The 17,151-nt window shown below is 44.4% G+C and overlaps 1 protein-coding gene across 2 annotated transcripts in view; it reads right to left on the bottom strand.

Annotated features, from left to right (window-relative positions):
- Positions 1 to 17,151, bottom strand: part of ZNF541 (zinc finger protein 541) — a 53,255-nt gene that overhangs the window by 3,172 nt on the left and 32,932 nt on the right. The window contains exons 11-13 of one of the 2 annotated variants that reach the window (XM_073321739.1): positions 15,793 to 15,868; positions 15,151 to 15,239; positions 6,035 to 6,118 (exon numbers count right to left, since the gene is read on the bottom strand). In XM_073321739.1, the coding sequence (XP_073177840.1) occupies positions 6,035 to 6,118; positions 15,151 to 15,239; positions 15,793 to 15,868 (249 nt within the window). The remainder of the gene's footprint in view (positions 1 to 6,034; positions 6,119 to 15,150; positions 15,240 to 15,792; positions 15,869 to 17,151) is intronic. The other variant, XM_073321740.1, reaches the window with a different exon arrangement.

Raw genomic sequence — 17,151 nt, 5'->3', positions numbered from 1 at the left:
CTGTGAAAATCCTCCTCCTTCTCTCCAGCCTGCCTTGACTCCCGGTATCTGTTCTTTGTCAGTCCCTAAACTCCCTACTCCCAATCTCCTGGCCTTTGATGTAAGGCCTCCCATCCTGATAATAAAAGTTACTGATGCATGGCTTTAGGACCATGATGTGTAATTAACATACTAGTTTAGCACGAGGAATGCACCAAGCAGGGATAGGTGGTAGATAAGAAAAGGGTTTGTTTATTGGCTAAGGTTTCCGATGCACGAGGGCAACATGCTTTGCTAAAAAGTATATAACCTTTGTATAAGCTGTATTCGGGGTCCCCTCCTGGCTAGCAGGGGGGCACCACACTCGAGCGTAATAAACTTGGTGTTTTTTGGGAACTCGGCAGTTGTGGACTCTGTTTATGTGCCTCAGCCTAGATTCGAAGTGTGCGTGACCTATCAGGTATAATTCGTAGCATTTGTGTGCACGTCCTACCAGGTGTAATTCGTAGCATTTGTGTGCGTGTCCTACCAGGTGTAATTCGCAGCAGTTGTGTGCATGTCCTATCAGGTATAATTCGTAACAATATGAAGAACTTGATGAATTAATGGCTGTCCAGTAGATCTCAAAACAGGAGATATGATTACTCTGTCCTGAGACTGTCAGTGTCCCTAAGGATTTGACTCTTAATGCTTGACTGAAAGTGGCATATTTCTTGAATTTACTTAGAGAATGAACGTTCTAACAGTTCTGAGAACTACTGTTCTGAATAAAAGGTACGATACTAGGTCTGGTTAGAGTAAGCTTCCAACTTCAAATGAAAAATTCAATCTCATTGGAGAAAGTGGCCATCATGAGGCTTACATGAATGGATAGGAAGAATAATGACACCTGCAAAAGGGTGTTTCCATCTAGGTAGTGCTATAAGGAACAAAACAAGGTTCAAAGGTTGAGTGATATCACCCTGCAGCATTGGAATAAAGTGGATGCCCTAAGGAAGCATTTAATGTTGGTATTTGTACATAACTTCCTTTTCTTCAACGTGCTGAGAACATTATACTACAAAGATTTGACCTTTTGCTTGGGCACTCTTGTGCATCTACAAGAAAACCCTCCTGGGGCAGGGCTACCCAAGGCTGTTTCACTGGTTTAACATGGTAGTTAAACTGTGGACTTTCCAACAGTCAGTAGACTAAGTTCAATTTGTTGACTTCTCTTTTGGAGTCCATGAGCACAATAATCACTTCATCCAGCTATTCATTTTAAACCATGCCTAGCGGGATCAACCCACGCCTACGGCCAGGTCATTTCCGTATTGATTTGTCCTGTGGCACTCCGCGAAGGTGACAAGAGGAAACTGCAGATTTCATTATTAATTTATTTCCCCTTGAGAATCTGTCCCCAGAATCCTGCTTCAGAGGCGGAAGCTAAATTGGGCTCAGAGATTGCTTTGAAAATATTTCCAGTGGCTAGCAATTTCTCTGTCCTCAAAGAGGCCAAGTCTATTTGTCTCTCCTTCCCCACATGGTTTCTCAGGAAGGCACTGGCCTGCAGCTCAAGGATGGACCCCCCAGCAGCCTCTCTGTTGCATGGGATCCACACAGGCTAGACAGATCTGTGTTTCTCCTGCAGGCCTCAGCATGAGATTGGATATGAGACTGGATCCTCTGGGGGCAGGAGGGAGGGAGCATTAAAGAGAAGGGCAGCGGGGGGGGGGTGTTGGGCCCAAAGATCCCATATAGAACTCTCTGGTGTTAGTAGCTTCTGTGCTGTGTCTGGTGCCCTCCATCTGTGACCCATGGGGAAGCTTAGCCGCTGATTCCGGCTATACGAATTCAGAGGGGATCTTCACTTGGCACGCTGCCCTTTTAGCTTGGCTTCTATCGTAGAGATGGGGGAGGGAGGGCTGCCTGCCAGGGACCCAATTCTTTTCTAATCCTGCCTTCTTCCTTTCTCCTGCGGGGCGAGGGATTGAGGGAATCCTGCCTGGCCTGAGCTGTGAGTCAACCTGCTCTCTGCCCACAGAGCCGCACAAGCTCTCCAGAGAGATGCTCGATAAGTGGAGAAGCAAGAGACATGGACCCTTCCTCTGGCTTTTCTTGGCCTAATTCCCTCCCTGAAGCCTCCAGGGAACCAACGCCCCAGTAGGGGAAGTGGAGCTGAGACAGACAGTTTCTCCCCAAAATCCAATACAGCCCTGGGGCATGGCTGGGAATTACACAGACACATTATTAAGCCCTATTGTTGGTCTTAAAAATTTGAACTGAAGTTTGGAATTTCCCTCAGCAATGCTGCAGCAGGGAGGAGAGGGGAGCTACATGCCATTGGAGGAGGACAGAAAAAACTGGAGAGAACTTGAGGAGATGAGCCATTCCCCTGCTGCCAAGGAGTGGCAGGCTTGGTTCTGCCACCCAGCTGCAAGCAGGCTGAAGTGCTCATTGTAATGGATCTGTGGACCTCAGCAAAAATCTTTCTGCTCAGTCTTATTCCCCACTTGCTGCCATGAAACAGTTCAGCGGCGCCTGTGCTCTGTGTCATGTATGTGGCGGGTTTTTTTTGCAGAATACTGGCATGTCAAAGATGACATTGCCACATCTGCAATGACAAGTTTAATGCTGACAGCATTACTAACAAGGAGCTAGGGATTATTTTAGATGGTTAATTAGGAGCTAAGAGTTTTCTTAATTTTCTTGTTTTAATTAGCAATGGTGTCATAATGTCAAGAGCAAATAGTCATAGAATCATAGAATATCAGGGTTGGAAGGGACCTCGGGAGGTCATCTAGTCCAACCCCCTGCTCAACTGTTATTGTTACATAACTTCCCTGCAAGATTTCAGAGTAGCAGCCGTGTTAGTCTGTATTCGCAAAAAGAAAAGGAGGACTTGTAGCACCTTAGAGACTAACCAATTTATCTGAGCATAAGCTTTCGTGAGCTACAGCTCACTTCATCGGATGCATACTGTGGAAAGTACAGAAGATCTTTTTATACACACAAACCATGAAAAAATGGGTGTTTACCACTACAAAAGGTTTTCTTTCCCCCCACACCCCACTCTCCTGCTGGTAATAGCTTATCTAAAGTGATCACTCTCCTTACAATGTGTATGATAATCAAGGTGGGCCATTTCCAGCACAAATGCGGGGTTTAACAAGAACGTCTTGGGGGGGGGTAGGAAAAAACAAGGGGATACAGTTCTGTGGTGACCTAGAATCCTATTTTCGACGTCTCCGACTCAAGGAATATTTCCAACACACCTCTGAACAACATACTAATCCACAGAGACCTCCCTACCAACACTACAAAAAGAAGGATTCTAGGTGGACTCCTCCTGAAGGTTGAGACAGCAGACTGGACTTCTACATAGAGTGCTTCCGCCAATGTGCACGGGCTGAAATTGTGGAAAAGCAGCATCACTTGCCCCACAACCTCAGCCGTGCAGAACACAATGCCATCCACAGCCTCAGAAACAACTCTGACATCATAATCAAAAAGGCTGACAAAGGAGGTGCTGTTGTCATCATGAATAGGTCGGAATATGAACAAGAGGCTGCTCTGCAGCTCTCCAACACCACTTTCTACAAGCCATTACCCTCTGATCCCACTGAGAGTTACCAAAAGAAACTACAGCATTTGCTCAAGAAACTCCCTGAAAAAGCACAAGAACAAATCCGCACAGACACACCCCTGGAACCCCGACCTGGGATATTCTATCTACTACCCAAGATCCATAAACCTGGAAATCCTGGGCACCCCATCATCTCAGGCATTGGCACCCTGACAGCAGGATTGTCTGGCTATGTAGACTCCCTCCTCAGGCCCTACACTCCCAGCACTCCCAGCTACCTTCGAGACACCACTGACTTCCTGGGGAAACTACAATCCATCAGTGATCTTCCCGATAACACCATCCTAGCCACTATGGATGTAGAAGCCCTCTACACCAACATTCCACACAAAGATGGACTACAAGCCGTCAAGAACACTATCCCCGATAATGTCACGGCTAACCTGGTGGCTGAACTTTGTGACTTTGCCCTTACCCATAACTATTTTACATTTGGGGACAATGTATACCTTCAAATCAGCAGCACTGTTATGGGTACCCGCATGGCCCCACAGTATGCCAATATTTTTATGGCTGACTTAGAACAACGCTTCCTAAGCTCTCGTCCCCTAACGCCCCTACTCTACTTGCGCTACATTGATGACATCTTCATCATCTGGACCCATGGAAAAGAAGCCCTTGAGGAATTCCACCATGATTTCAACAATTTCCACCCCACCATCAACCTCAGCCTGGACCAGTCCACACAAGAGATCCACTTCCTGGAGACTACAGTGCTAATAAACGATGGTCACATAAACACCACCCTATACCGGAAACCTACTGACTGCTATTCCTACCTACATGCCTCCAGCTTTCACCCTGACCACACCACACAATCCATTGTCTACAGCCAAGCTCTGCAATACAACCGCATTTGCTCCAACCCCTCAGACAGAGACAAACACCTACAAGATCTCTATCAAGCATTCTTACAATTACAATACCCATCTGCAGAAGTGAAGAAACAGATTGATAGAGCCAGAAGAGTTCCCAGAAGTCACCTACTACAGGACAGGCCTAACAAAGAAAATAACAGAACGCCACTAGCCGTCACCTTCAGCCCCCAACTAAAACCCCTCCAACGCATTATTAAGGATCTACAACCTATCCTGAAGGATGACCCAACACTCTCACAAATCTTGGGAGACAGGCCAGTCCTTGCCTACAGACAGCCCCCCAACCTGAAGCAAATACTCACCAGCAACCACATACCACACAACAGAACCACTAACCCAGGAACCTATCCTTGCAACAAAGCCCGTTGCCAACTGTGCCCACATATCTATTCAGGGGACACCATCACAGGGCCTAATAACATCAGCCACGCTATCAGAGGCTCGTTCACCTGCACATCCACCAATGTGATATATGCCATCATGTGCCAGCAATGCCCCTCTGCCATGTACATTGGTCAAACTGGACAGTCTCTACTTAAAAGAATAAATGGACACAAATCATATGTCAAGAATTATAACATTCATAAACCAGTCAGAGAACACTTCAATCTCTCTGGTCACGCAATTACAGACATGAAAGTTGCGATATTACAACAGAAAAACTTCAAAACCAGACTCCAGCGAGAGACTGTTGAATTGGAATTCACTTGCAAATTGGATACAATTAACTTAAGCTTGAATAGAGACTGGGAGTGGCTAAGTCATTATGAAAGGTAACCTATTTCCCCTTGTTTTTTCCTACCCCCCGCCCCCTCCTCAGACGTTCTTGTTAAACCCTGAATTTGTGCTGGAAATGGCCCAACTTGATTATCATACACATTGTAAGGAGAGTGATCATTTTAGATAAGCTATTACCAACAGGAGAGTGGGTTTGTGAGGGGGGGTGGGGAGAAAACCTGGATTTGTGCTGGAAATGGCCCAACTTGATTATCATACACATTGTAAGGAGAGTGATCACTTTAGACAAGCTATTACCAGCAGGAGAGTGGGGTGTTGGGGGAAAGAAAACCTTTTGTAGTGGTAAACACCCATTTTTTCATGGTTTGTGTGTACAAAAAGATCTTCTGTACTTTCCACAATATGTATCCGATGAAGTGAGCTGTAGCTCACGAAAGCTTGTGCTCAAATAAATTGGTTAGTCTCTAAGGTGCCACAAGTACTCCTTTTCTTTTTCCCTGCGAGAGTAATGGGAAATGTTAGGCATAGTATAACATGCTAACTATTGAACAGGGTTTGTTTGAGATTTTTTGCAATATTATTCTGTAGGTCTCTGCAAGTTAAAGGGTAGCAACAGAATATTAAATAGGAAGGTGTTTCCTGGAGGGAGCTTGCTACACACATGAACTCCACATCTCCTAAGGCAATGGAAGATCTTTAAATTAAAGAGCTGAATCTCAGACAGATTCCCCAAGCAGTCTTTTTCTACCTTTTCTGCTGTCTCTTCTACCTCATCCTTCTCCTGAATCCTTGAACCCTTTTTTCTATCACTTACTTTTGGTCGACTGAAGTCAAATTTTATTATTTTTTTCCAGATATAGTAATATTCAACACACTGGGACACATTCTTAGTCTGAATCTATTAGGAAAAAACAGAATATAGTTATTTCTGCAAAACACAATACAAAAACTGCATCTGTGGGGGATTTTTTTCATTCCCACCATAATGGGTGTTCAGAAATCACAATGCTAAGGGCCATGTAAGTACCTAGAAATATGTATTTGTGATATAGGCTCATCCCAAGACTGGGAGCCAATCTGAGAGGTTTAATTAATGTATGTTTGTAAAGTGCTTTGAGAGCCTTTCATACAATACCACACTGCTACAGCTGCGATAAGCAGTGGTGCTTGAGCAGGATTCCTCTCATTATAAAAAACAGGAGGCTGCTGACAAGGCATTCCCCTGGAAGGGCTCTGGGAGCAGTTTCCCACCTGGGTTGATATAGCCCAAATCTGGTGACTTCCCTGGCAGGCTGAAAAAGGTGTTTGATAGGGGTTTTTGAGAAGGCTTAGAGTAAGCTTCCCAGAATGATGAATAGATGGAATGGATATTTGGTAAGTGGCTGGCTAAGTTCCTGTTTGAATGATTATTTTAATGCTGCTGGAATTTTCTTGTACTGCTACTTACGCATTACAGCAACTAGTACCTTGTATAGGCATAATTTTATTAGAAAGAAAGAAAGAAAAAGAAAGAAAGAAAGAAAGAAAGAAAGAAAGAAAGAAAGAAAGAAAGAAAGAAAGAAAGAAAGAAAGAAAGAAAGAAAGAGTTTGAATTCTAATGCACAGAGGATTTGAAATATAAGAGACACTGTAAATTGGTTAAGCACAACATTTGATTGTCCCTGATAAAGAATGCTTTTTAAAAATACAATAGTTAAACTCTTTATAGAAATCATACAAATCACAGAAATGTAGGATGGGAAGGGACCTCACTAGGTCGTCTAGTCCAGTCCAATGCACTGAGGCAGGAGTAAGTATTATCTGCATCATCCCTGACTGATTTTTGTCTAACCTGTTCTTAAAAACGTCAAATGACAGAGATTCCACAACCTCTCCAGGTAATTTGTTCCAGTGCTTAACTACCCTAACAGTAGGAATTTTTTCCTAATGGCTAACCTAAATCTCCTTTGCTGCAATTTAAGCCCATTATATCTTAGCATGTCCTCAGTGGATAAGGAGAACAATTGATCATCCACCTCTTTACTACTTTAAGATAGTTATCATGTCCCACACAGTCTTCTCTTCTGCAGACTAAACAAACCCAGTTTTTTCAATCTTTCCTTGTAGGTCATGTTTTCTAAACCTTTAATCATTTTTGTTGCTCTCCTTTGGACTTTCTCTACTTTGTCCACATCATTCCTGAAATGTGCTGCCCAGAACTGGACAGAGTACTCCAGTTGAGGCCTTACCAGTGTGGAGTGGAGCGGAAGAATTACTTCTCAAGTCTTGTTTACAACACTCCTGCTAATATATTCCAGAATGCAGTTTGCTTTTTTTGCAACAGTATTACATTGTTGACTCTATTTAGTTTGTGATCCACTATAACCCGCAGATACTTTTCTGCAGTACTCCTTCCTAGGCAGACATTTCCTGTTTTGTATCTGTGCAATTGATTAATCCTTCCTAACTGTAGTACTTTGCATTTCAATGAATTTCATCCTATTTATTTCAGACCATTTCTCCAGTTTGTCAAGATCATTTTGAATTCTAATCCTGTCCTCCAAAGGGCTTGCAACCCCTCCCGGCTTGGAATCATCCGCAAATTTTGTAAGTGTACTCCCTATGCCATTATCCAAATCATTTATGAAAATACTGAACAGAACCAGACCCAGGACAGATCCCTGTGCATCAAGTAACATGCAGTATGCAAGTCACAGTAACAGCATGCACATGGGAGAAGGGTGCCCTCTTTCAAAGCAAATCACTGCAAACACCACAGTGGTTTGCTGCAAACTGAGGTTGTGGCATTCTTGGAAGGTATCCCATGTTCCTTTGTTTTGCTGTTGAGCAGTGTGCATTCTGGGATTTTTCTCACTGTGCATTGTGGGATGCATAGTGGAAACCAGGTGAGTTGAAATTTTTACAAAATCCCATGATTCATCTGTCTCCGCCCTGTGCTTCCTTTGTGTGTGGACTAGCATCAGTTCTGAATTACTGTTAGCCAGAATGGACCCATCAATGCTCCGTGCTGCTATTCTGGCAACCTCGAATAGGCAGAGGCTGCTTGTGTGCTCAGCACACAAAAATGGATGAACTGGCTTTGGACTTTGCTTGCCTCAACACTGAGCTGATGATGTGGCAGCTGCAGCAGCTTCTCGAGCAGCAGGAGGGTCTTCAGTGGTGGTGGAACTGGGACATGGATGAGAAAGAAAAGGAAGACACCTGGCAAGTGACAGAACAGGACTGGTTCTTGGTGCAGTTTCACAGCATCTAGCGCCGTTTCTGGGCTCAGGAGACAAGCACAGATTGGTGGGAAAGGATTGTTCTGCACACCTGGGATGACCAGCAGTGACGAGAGAATTTCAGGTTGGGGAAGACAGCCTTTTTGGAGATATGTGCTGAACTAACGATAGAGCTGCAGCGGCAGTGTACCAACATGTGATGCCCCATACTTGCAGACAAGCAGGTCGCCAAGGCCATCTGGCAGCTGGCCACCCTGAATGCTACTGGTATGTAGCTAATCAATTCAGTGTGGAGAGATCCACCATCAGGCTCATTATCATGGAGGTGTGTGATGCCATGGAAGAGGTACTACTGCAATGGGTTACAAAACTTGGTAATGCTCAGGAGGTTATCAATGGCTTTGTACATATGGGATTCCCAAACTGTAGTGGGGCAATTGATGGGACCTGTGTGCCTATTGTTTGCCGCTCACACCAGGGCCTGGTGCTGACTAACAGAAAGGGGTATTTCTCCATGACACTCCAAGGGTTTGTTAACCACTGTGGCAGATTTACAAACATAAATGCCAGGTGGTTTGGAAGGGCCCACAATGCCAGGATCTTTCAGAACTCAGCTCTATTTAACTCAATGGAAAAAGGACTGTTTGCCCACGGAAACACTATGGACATTAATGGTGTGGATGTTACTCCAGATATCTTGGGAGATTCAACTAATCCTCTGTTTCTCTGGTTAATGAAGCCATTCACAGGCTGCTTGAACAGAAGGAAGGAACTATTTAACTACCACCACAGTAGTTGCAGAAAGACAGTGGAGTATGCAATCGGCCATCTGAAAGGGAGATGGAGCTGTTTGTTAAACAGGTTGGAAGCAACAGAAAAAGCATCCTAAAGATTACAGCAGCAAGCTGTATTTTGCACTATACTTGTGAGAGTAAGGGAGAAAGCTTTAGTGATGGGTGGGAGGTTTAGGTGCAAAGACTTACTCAGCACTTTGAGTAGCCAGTGAGGTATCCACTAGAAAACACAAATAGCCATGGCAATATTGTCTGGGATGCCCTTTGTTCTTCTTTTAAGTCTCAGGCCTGAAACTGTGCAGCTGTACATCCAGCTGTTAATGCACGGGGGGCTGGAAAGTGTTGGGAGTTTTTTGTGTGTGCAGTGTTGTTTATGAGCGGTGGAAGCGCAACCCTGTGGCAATCCCTATTTAAACGGGTCTCTTTGCCTACATATGTAGTAAAAACCCAAGAATAAGTGCAAATAATGATTTTCTATGTGAAATGAGCTGTCAACTCCTTATGAATGAAGTTTTCAAGGTTTTTATTATTTCCATGTACCATCTACCATGTAATAAACAGAAAATACATCTTGAAGTGAAATGGTAATGAAAAATGTTTTTAATTATGAAACAATATATTAAAAACATTCTATTACCAAACTACAAAGTGCCCTTTTAAATAGCAGTGAAACAAAACAGCACAGGGCAAGACACAACACAAGCAGTGTAGGGGTTTAAAGTCAAAGGCAAGTATTTGCCCTGGCTCTGCCTCTTCTTCTTGTTCCTAGGTCTTCTGATGTTGAGTGGCAAGGCTTGAAGTTACCAGGAGTGATAGAGAGCTCAAAAGGGCTGGTGTTCCAGCTGGCACTGTTCTCAGTTCCCGAAGCTTGAGTCTGTGAAGAGAATGGCCTATTGGAGCCCTGCTGAGGGTTTACAGCAGGGAGGAGTTAATGTGGTTCCCAGCAGCCTGTATTGTCCAAGGGCTCCATAATATGCCTGTGTGTTGGTTTACAATACTGCACTGCCAGCTGCCCTAATAGTGACATGCGCTGCAGCAGGGCATTTTGGCTTTGTGTTGCCTCCAGGAGTTGCTTCTCCATCTCCCTGTCTTTTTCCATACTGGTTTTGTCCATGCCAATGAGATCCCTGGCAACTGCCATGCTGCCTTTGGCAACCACCATGCTGCCTTTGGCCACTGCAACAATCTCCCTGTCGAGCAGCTTGTCTGATTCTCTCTCCATCCTCAAATGCTGCCTCCACCTCTCCACTATTTTAAATGATGTGTGCGCATATTTCATCGTGAGTTTTCCGTTTTCTCTTCCACAGGTTAGCCAACTGCTCAGCTGTTGGTAAAAGCCCTTCTCCTTGAGGGTCTAGCCAGTGTATATGCCATGATTGTGGGAATTCAAAAATTCACAAGCAATTACTGTTCATATTCTAGTGAGGCTGAGATAGCATTTTTCTTGTATGCATCTCTGGCTTTCCCTTTCTGAGATTCTTCCCAGTCTCAGGAGAACCTGGGCCATGGTAAGTGGTGTATGTAATGGAATCATAGAATCATAGAATATCAGGGTTGGAAGGGACCCCAGAAGGTCATCTAGTCCAACCCCCTGCTCAAAGCAGGACCAATTCCCAGTTAAATCATCCCAGCCAGGGCTTTGTCAAGCCTGACCTTAAAAACCTCTAAGGAAGGAGATTCTACCACCTCCCTAGGTAACGCATTCCAGTGTTTCACCACCCTCTTAGTGAAAAAGTTTTTCCTAATATCCAATCTAAACCTCCCCCACTGCAACTTGAGACCATTACTCCTCGTTCTGTCATCTGCTACCATTGAGAACAGTCTAGAGCCATCCTCTTTGGAACCCCCTTTCAGGTAGTTGAAAGCAGCTATCAAATCCCCCCTCATTCTTCTCTTCTGCAGGCTAAACAATCCCAGCTCCCTCAGCCTCTCCTCATAAGTCATGTGTTCTAGACCCCTAATCATTTTTGTTGCCCTTCGCTGGACTCTCTCCAATTTATCCACATCCTTCTTGTAGTGTGGGGCCCAAAACTGGACACAGTACTCCAGATGAGGCCTCACCAATGTCGAATAGAGGGGAACGATCACGTCCCTCGATCTGCTCGCTATGCCCCTACTTATACATCCCAAAATGCCATTGGCCTTCTTGGCAACAAGGGCACACTGCTGACTCATATCCAGCTTCTCGTCCACTGTCACCCCTAGGTCCTTTTCTGCAGAACTGCTGCCTAGCCATTCTGTCCCTAGTCTGTAGCTGTGCATTGGATTCTTCCATCCTAAGTGCAGGACCCTGCACTTATCCTTATTGAACCTCATCAGATTTCTCTTGGCCCAATCCTCCAATTTGTCTAGGTCCTTCTGTATCCTATCCCTCCCCTCCAGCGTATCTACCACTCCTCCCAGTTTAGTATCATCCGCAAATTTGCTGAGAGTGCAATCCACACCATCCTCCAGATCATTTATGAAGATATTGAACAAAACCGGCCCCAGGACTGACCCCTGGGGCACTCCACTTGATACCGGCTGCCAACTAGACATGGAGCCATTGATCACTACCCGTTGAGCCCGACAATCTAGCCAGCTTTCTACCCACCTTATAGTCCATTCATCCAGCCCATACTTCCTTAACTTGCTGACAAGAATACTGTGGGAGACCGTGTCAAAAGCTTTGCTAAAGTCAAGAAACAATACATCCACTGCTTTCCCTTCATCCACAGAACCAGTAATCTCATCATAAAAGGCGATTAGATTAGTCAGGCATGACCTTCCCTTGGTGAATCCATGCTGGCTGTTCCTGATCACTTTCCTCTAATGCAAGTGCATCAGGATTGATTCTTTGAGGACCTGCTCCATGATTTTTCCAGGGACAGAGGTGAGGCTGACTGGCCTGTAGTTCCCAGGATCCTCCTTCTTCCCTTTTTTAAAGATTGGCACTACATTAGCCTTTTTCCAGTCATCCGGGACTTCCCCGGTTCGCCACGAGTTTTCAAAGATAATGGCCAATGGCTCTGCAATCACAGCCGCCAATTCCTTCAGCACTCTCGGATGCAACTCGTCTGGCCCCATGGACTTGTGCACGTCCAGCTTTTCTAAATAGTCCCTAACCACCTCTATCTCCACAGAGGGCTGGCCATCTCTTCCCCATTTTGTGATGCCCAGCGCAGCAGTCTGGGAGCTGACCTTGTTAGTGAAAACAGAGGCAAAAAAAGCATTGAGTACATTAGCTTTTTCCACATCCTCTGTCACTAGGTTGCCTCCCTCATTCAGTAAGGGGCCCACACTTTCCTTGGCTTTCTTCTTGTTGCCAACATACCTGAAGAAACCCTTCTTGTTACTCTTGACATCTCTTGCTAGCTGCAGCTCCAGGTGTGATTTGGCCCTCCTGATATGATTCCTACATGCAATTTTTGTCTGTGCAATATATGCTGTTTGACTGTGCCTTGGAGGCTGGCCAGGAGGAGAGAGGGAGCTGAGGTTAGGAATGATGTTCCCAGTCTGGCTTTGGAGTTCTGCTGTGCCTTGGTGTTGCTTATTTGGTGTTATAAGGGAGAGTGGGTCGAATCTGGGGGTGAACTGGATAGTAATATCCTCTACCTCCACTTTAGGCTGTCCCACCTCTGGATGACCCGAGGCAGGTGACTAGGAGGTAGAGAATGGACTTACTCAAAAAGATAAAGGGCACACCAGTGAGATGCACAGTCAAGTTATTCACCAAGATGGTCCCCACCCAGAAGTGCTGCAGGAGCAAAAGGGAATCGCAAACTATACCAGGAATAACCATGCAGCTTTTTCTCATAATCTACAAACAACAACTGAGCAATTTCTCAGTCTTACATTTTGCTTTATCTCCCCTGTATGGGGAGACATGGTGAAAGCGCAGAGAAAACTTGATAGGGTTCTACAATGATTGCCTGAAGCATTTGCTTTTACCAGTCTAGCTCTATGTAAGCCTGTGAAAAGCTGTTAAGAGTTTTGCTATCCTCATAGCAAAGCTTTTTTACTGTAAGAATGTGTGTTACAAGGCATTTATACCTCAGCAGGGAATTGTACTCTTTGTAGCTTTATGGGCATGCAATGTGCATCTCTACCTCATACAAAGTGAGAATGCTAACCAAACTGCTTTTCCTGTAATCACTGTCTCAATAAACTTTTGCAATTTGGACAAAAGAATGTTTTTTATTATTTGAATCTGCCATGAGGTGGGTGGCGTGGAGGCTGAAGCTGCACCATGCTGTCAACCACCATTTTGAGCTGGAGATTGGGGTTGGGGGGGCTTGCTGGTATGGACAACTGAGGGATGGGCACGTGCCTTCCACGGCATGGGCCTGAAAATAGTTGGTAGTTGGGGTTTCAGCATGAGATAAGAGATCAACTGCCCAGCCGGAGTCACCGCCATTTTGGTAAGGCATATGGGGGAGGGGAGAACAGATAGCATGGGCCGATGGAGGGAGGCAAGGATCTGGGACTCACATCCACCTACAATGGCTGCAGCCATGAGGCACCGAGAACAGAAGCTGGCACAGCAGTGTAGCTTAACAATAATACATTAAAACTTCTATATTAAATTATTAATAATTTTAAAAAACCATACATGCAAGGTTCCCTCCATAGGATCAGCCTCCTCGGTCCTGGTCTGGGTTGCTGTCTCGGAAGTATGGTTGGTTGCAGCAAGGCATGATTCAGGCTTGCTTTCTATCTGGCTGGCATCAGGGTGTGAATCTTGAAGGGACCCTGGCTTTCCAGGGAGATCTCTTCACTGGCCTTCTCATGCTCATCTTCTGATGACTCCTGTTGATCTTGCCAGTTATCCTCGGAGAGGGGTGGGAGGGAGAAAGCAGGCAGCAGGATCCACAGACTGCATGGGTTGGGTGGTCATGTAGTTATGTAAAATCCTGTCCAGCTCCTCAAAAACTGGACAAGTTACATATCCCCTGCCAGACTTTTTCCTTTATTGGACCAACTTTTGTTGGTGAGAGAGACAAGCTTTCGAGCTGACACAAAGCTCTTCTAAGCTTGTCTCTCTCACCAACAGAAGTTGTTCAATAAAACATATTACCTCACTCACCTTATCTTTCTAATATCCTGGGATTAACATGGCTACAACACTGCATACAACAGATATCTTCCTGTCAACTCTCATTTTAGCATAGGTCCTCCTGACCAGTTTGCTCTTTATCTGGTACTTTTTGACATCATGGTCATGGCCCCTCGAGGACATCTGCCTAACAATGTCAACAAGATCTTTATTCTGGTGGCTGGCCATATGAGCTTCCTGCATTGATGCTTCTCCTCAGAGGGCGAAGAAGTGGGGTCTCAGTTCAGCTTGAAGCAACTGCTCGAGTCATGTTGTAAAGGTTCTGGAGCAGCTACTGTGATATACTCAAATCCAGGCGCAAAAGGACAAAATCTGGCACCTTTCCAGTTTATAAACGGGAGGGAACATCTGACCAAACTGACCCCAGAGCTCGGGAGAGCACACAGGTAAACAGATAGGTCAATAATGGCCGCTTGTGTGGGATATATGTTGGAAGACTCCTAAAGCAGTCAATATATCAGAGGAATTCGAATTGCAGCAAAGTTATTTCACTTTGAAAAAGGACTTCAGAGTTCATGATAAACGTGTCAGTGTGATACGTTGTGTGTACACAAGGATTTTCAAACCAGATTATTTTGACTTAATCCAGTTTAAATTACCTGTCTAGACAATCCCTTAGCCTACTATCTTTGAACTCCCTCAGACAAACAAATTCCATCTATAACTCTTTTTTTCCCATTTGCTTCTGATTCTTTTTGAGAAACATCAAAAACACTTCAAAAACATTTTAACCTTGAGAAAGAGTCTACAAATAACTCCTTTAATTAATTCTCGAAGGAGCTTTAGCAATCTGAAAAAACCCTCTGCCTAAAGGACTTACCTTCTTCTGTATCAGGTAAAAATCCTTCTTATGTAGGCAAAAAGCCTTTTTAAACAACTGCTTCTCAACAGGCGTCCAAACATCTGAACCTAATGGTAATAAGATGCAAATTATTAGATCACATTGCATGCTTAATGGACCATCACACTTACAAAATTAAAACACTTGATTATTCATGTACACATTTTTCTCTCTCAGGGAAACAATTCAAATCTATTAAAAACAGTAATCAGTAATATGTTAGAAAAGTCTGAAAAACTCAAATTACTACTGGCACAGGAAATACCACATACTATAAAACATATGCACCATGGAAAAGAATACCACACAATAGCAAGCATCTGTCATTGCCATGTTTCAGCATACTTCTCCCATTGGGTGTCACTGCAGGGCAGTGCATGGTAAAGAGTCACGCTGTCACAAGGGAACCAGGGAGCTGAACATAAGAAAACAGTGTAAACAATATTAAAATTGACGAGGTGATAACACCGCAGGGCAAGAATCTTCTGTTTATATTTTTTAAAGTGCCTGTGTTTTTAAAAGAAGAAAATTAAAGGCAAATCACAGAGTTACCCAATTATTGCATGTCTATTAGCATCCCAGTTCACTAGTCCCGAACTACAGGTTTTGTTTTCAATTTACCTGCATAACGATAGTCAGCAAGAGGGTGGGATGGAGCTTTCTGAGGTCCTCTAAACAGCAGCATCTCTAGGGCCTCCTGCAACAATTTAATCCAGAAAGTAATCAGAGCCCTCAAAAGAGAAGCAGGGAGGTAAACTCTGCTCTCAGCTATGCTGATGTAAATCCACTGACTTTAGTGATTCATGCCAGCATCACTGAGAGAAGAATTTGCTCCTGTTGGCAATGCTAATGTAATATAATGCTCTCTAGGGGTCTGATGCAAAGCCCACTGAAGTCCATGGGAGACTTTCCCCTGATTTCAATGGCTTTAGATCATGCCTCAAGTGTTTTAAGAAAAAATACATCTTGTGCAAACATCTTGTGCAGAAAAGTAGCAGTGTCCTGCCACATTAGGGGGGTTATTTGTCCTGTGGTTCAGTCATTTTGTGCCACTTATGCCAGCGCATAGCAGTTACACTGCAACCATAAGACCACCCCCAGCCAGGGACACCCCAGGCTTATAAGTCTTCTCTGCCTGGCACTAAGACAGACTACTCCCCCGCAGGAATCCCTGGCATAGAAGTATCATGGGGCATCTGGGTCACACTGCAGGAAGGAGGGTGTGGCCAGAGTATTCCCATAAGAGCCACTGTACCTGGGCCACAAATGAGTGCAAACCCCAAGGCTGCTCTAACCTGTGCGTTAGGTGAACCAGTAAGCCCCTGCAGGATGCACTGCCTTCCTTCTCAGTCTTTGCACTAGGCTCAGCACTGGCTCAGAGATGACTGAGCCCTAAACCAGTAGACTTTGGAGAGGTTTGCCATTGACTTCAATGGCAGCAGGACGAGATCCTAGTATGTTGGTTATCACAAGAGGAGGGACATGATAATATGTCTCTTAAAATATGTAAAAGACTGTTATAAAGAAGATAGAGATCAAACATTCTCCATGTCCACTGAGGGCATGACAAGAAGTAATTGGCTTACTGTTTACAGCTAAACAGATTTAGGTTAGCTATTAGGAAAAACTTTTAACTATAAGGATAGTTAAACATTGGAACAGGTTATCAAGGGAGGTTGTTAAATCCCTGTCCTTGAAAGTTTTTAAGAACAGGTTAGATAAATACCTGCCAGGGATGGTCTAGGTATACTTAATCCTGCTTCAGCACAGGCAGATGGACTAGGTAGGTGACCTCTTGAGGTCTCTTCCAGCCCTACATTTCTATAATTTTATGTAATCATAAACAAACGAGAGAAAATATGTTGCTGCAGATCAAACAAATAATCCAGCGCTCTTCATATGGCTTCCCTCACAGCTGGGCATTGAGGCACTGACCAAAAAAAAAAAGGCTTTGATAGTTTAACTTACACTGTCAAAGAG

This window comes from Lepidochelys kempii, chromosome 23, assembly GCF_965140265.1.
Source record: "Lepidochelys kempii isolate rLepKem1 chromosome 23, rLepKem1.hap2, whole genome shotgun sequence".
NCBI classification, from domain to species: domain Eukaryota; kingdom Metazoa; phylum Chordata; order Testudines; family Cheloniidae; genus Lepidochelys; species Lepidochelys kempii.
The sequence above is the reverse complement of the archived record's forward strand: the minus strand, read 5'-3'. Positions and strand labels throughout refer to the sequence as shown.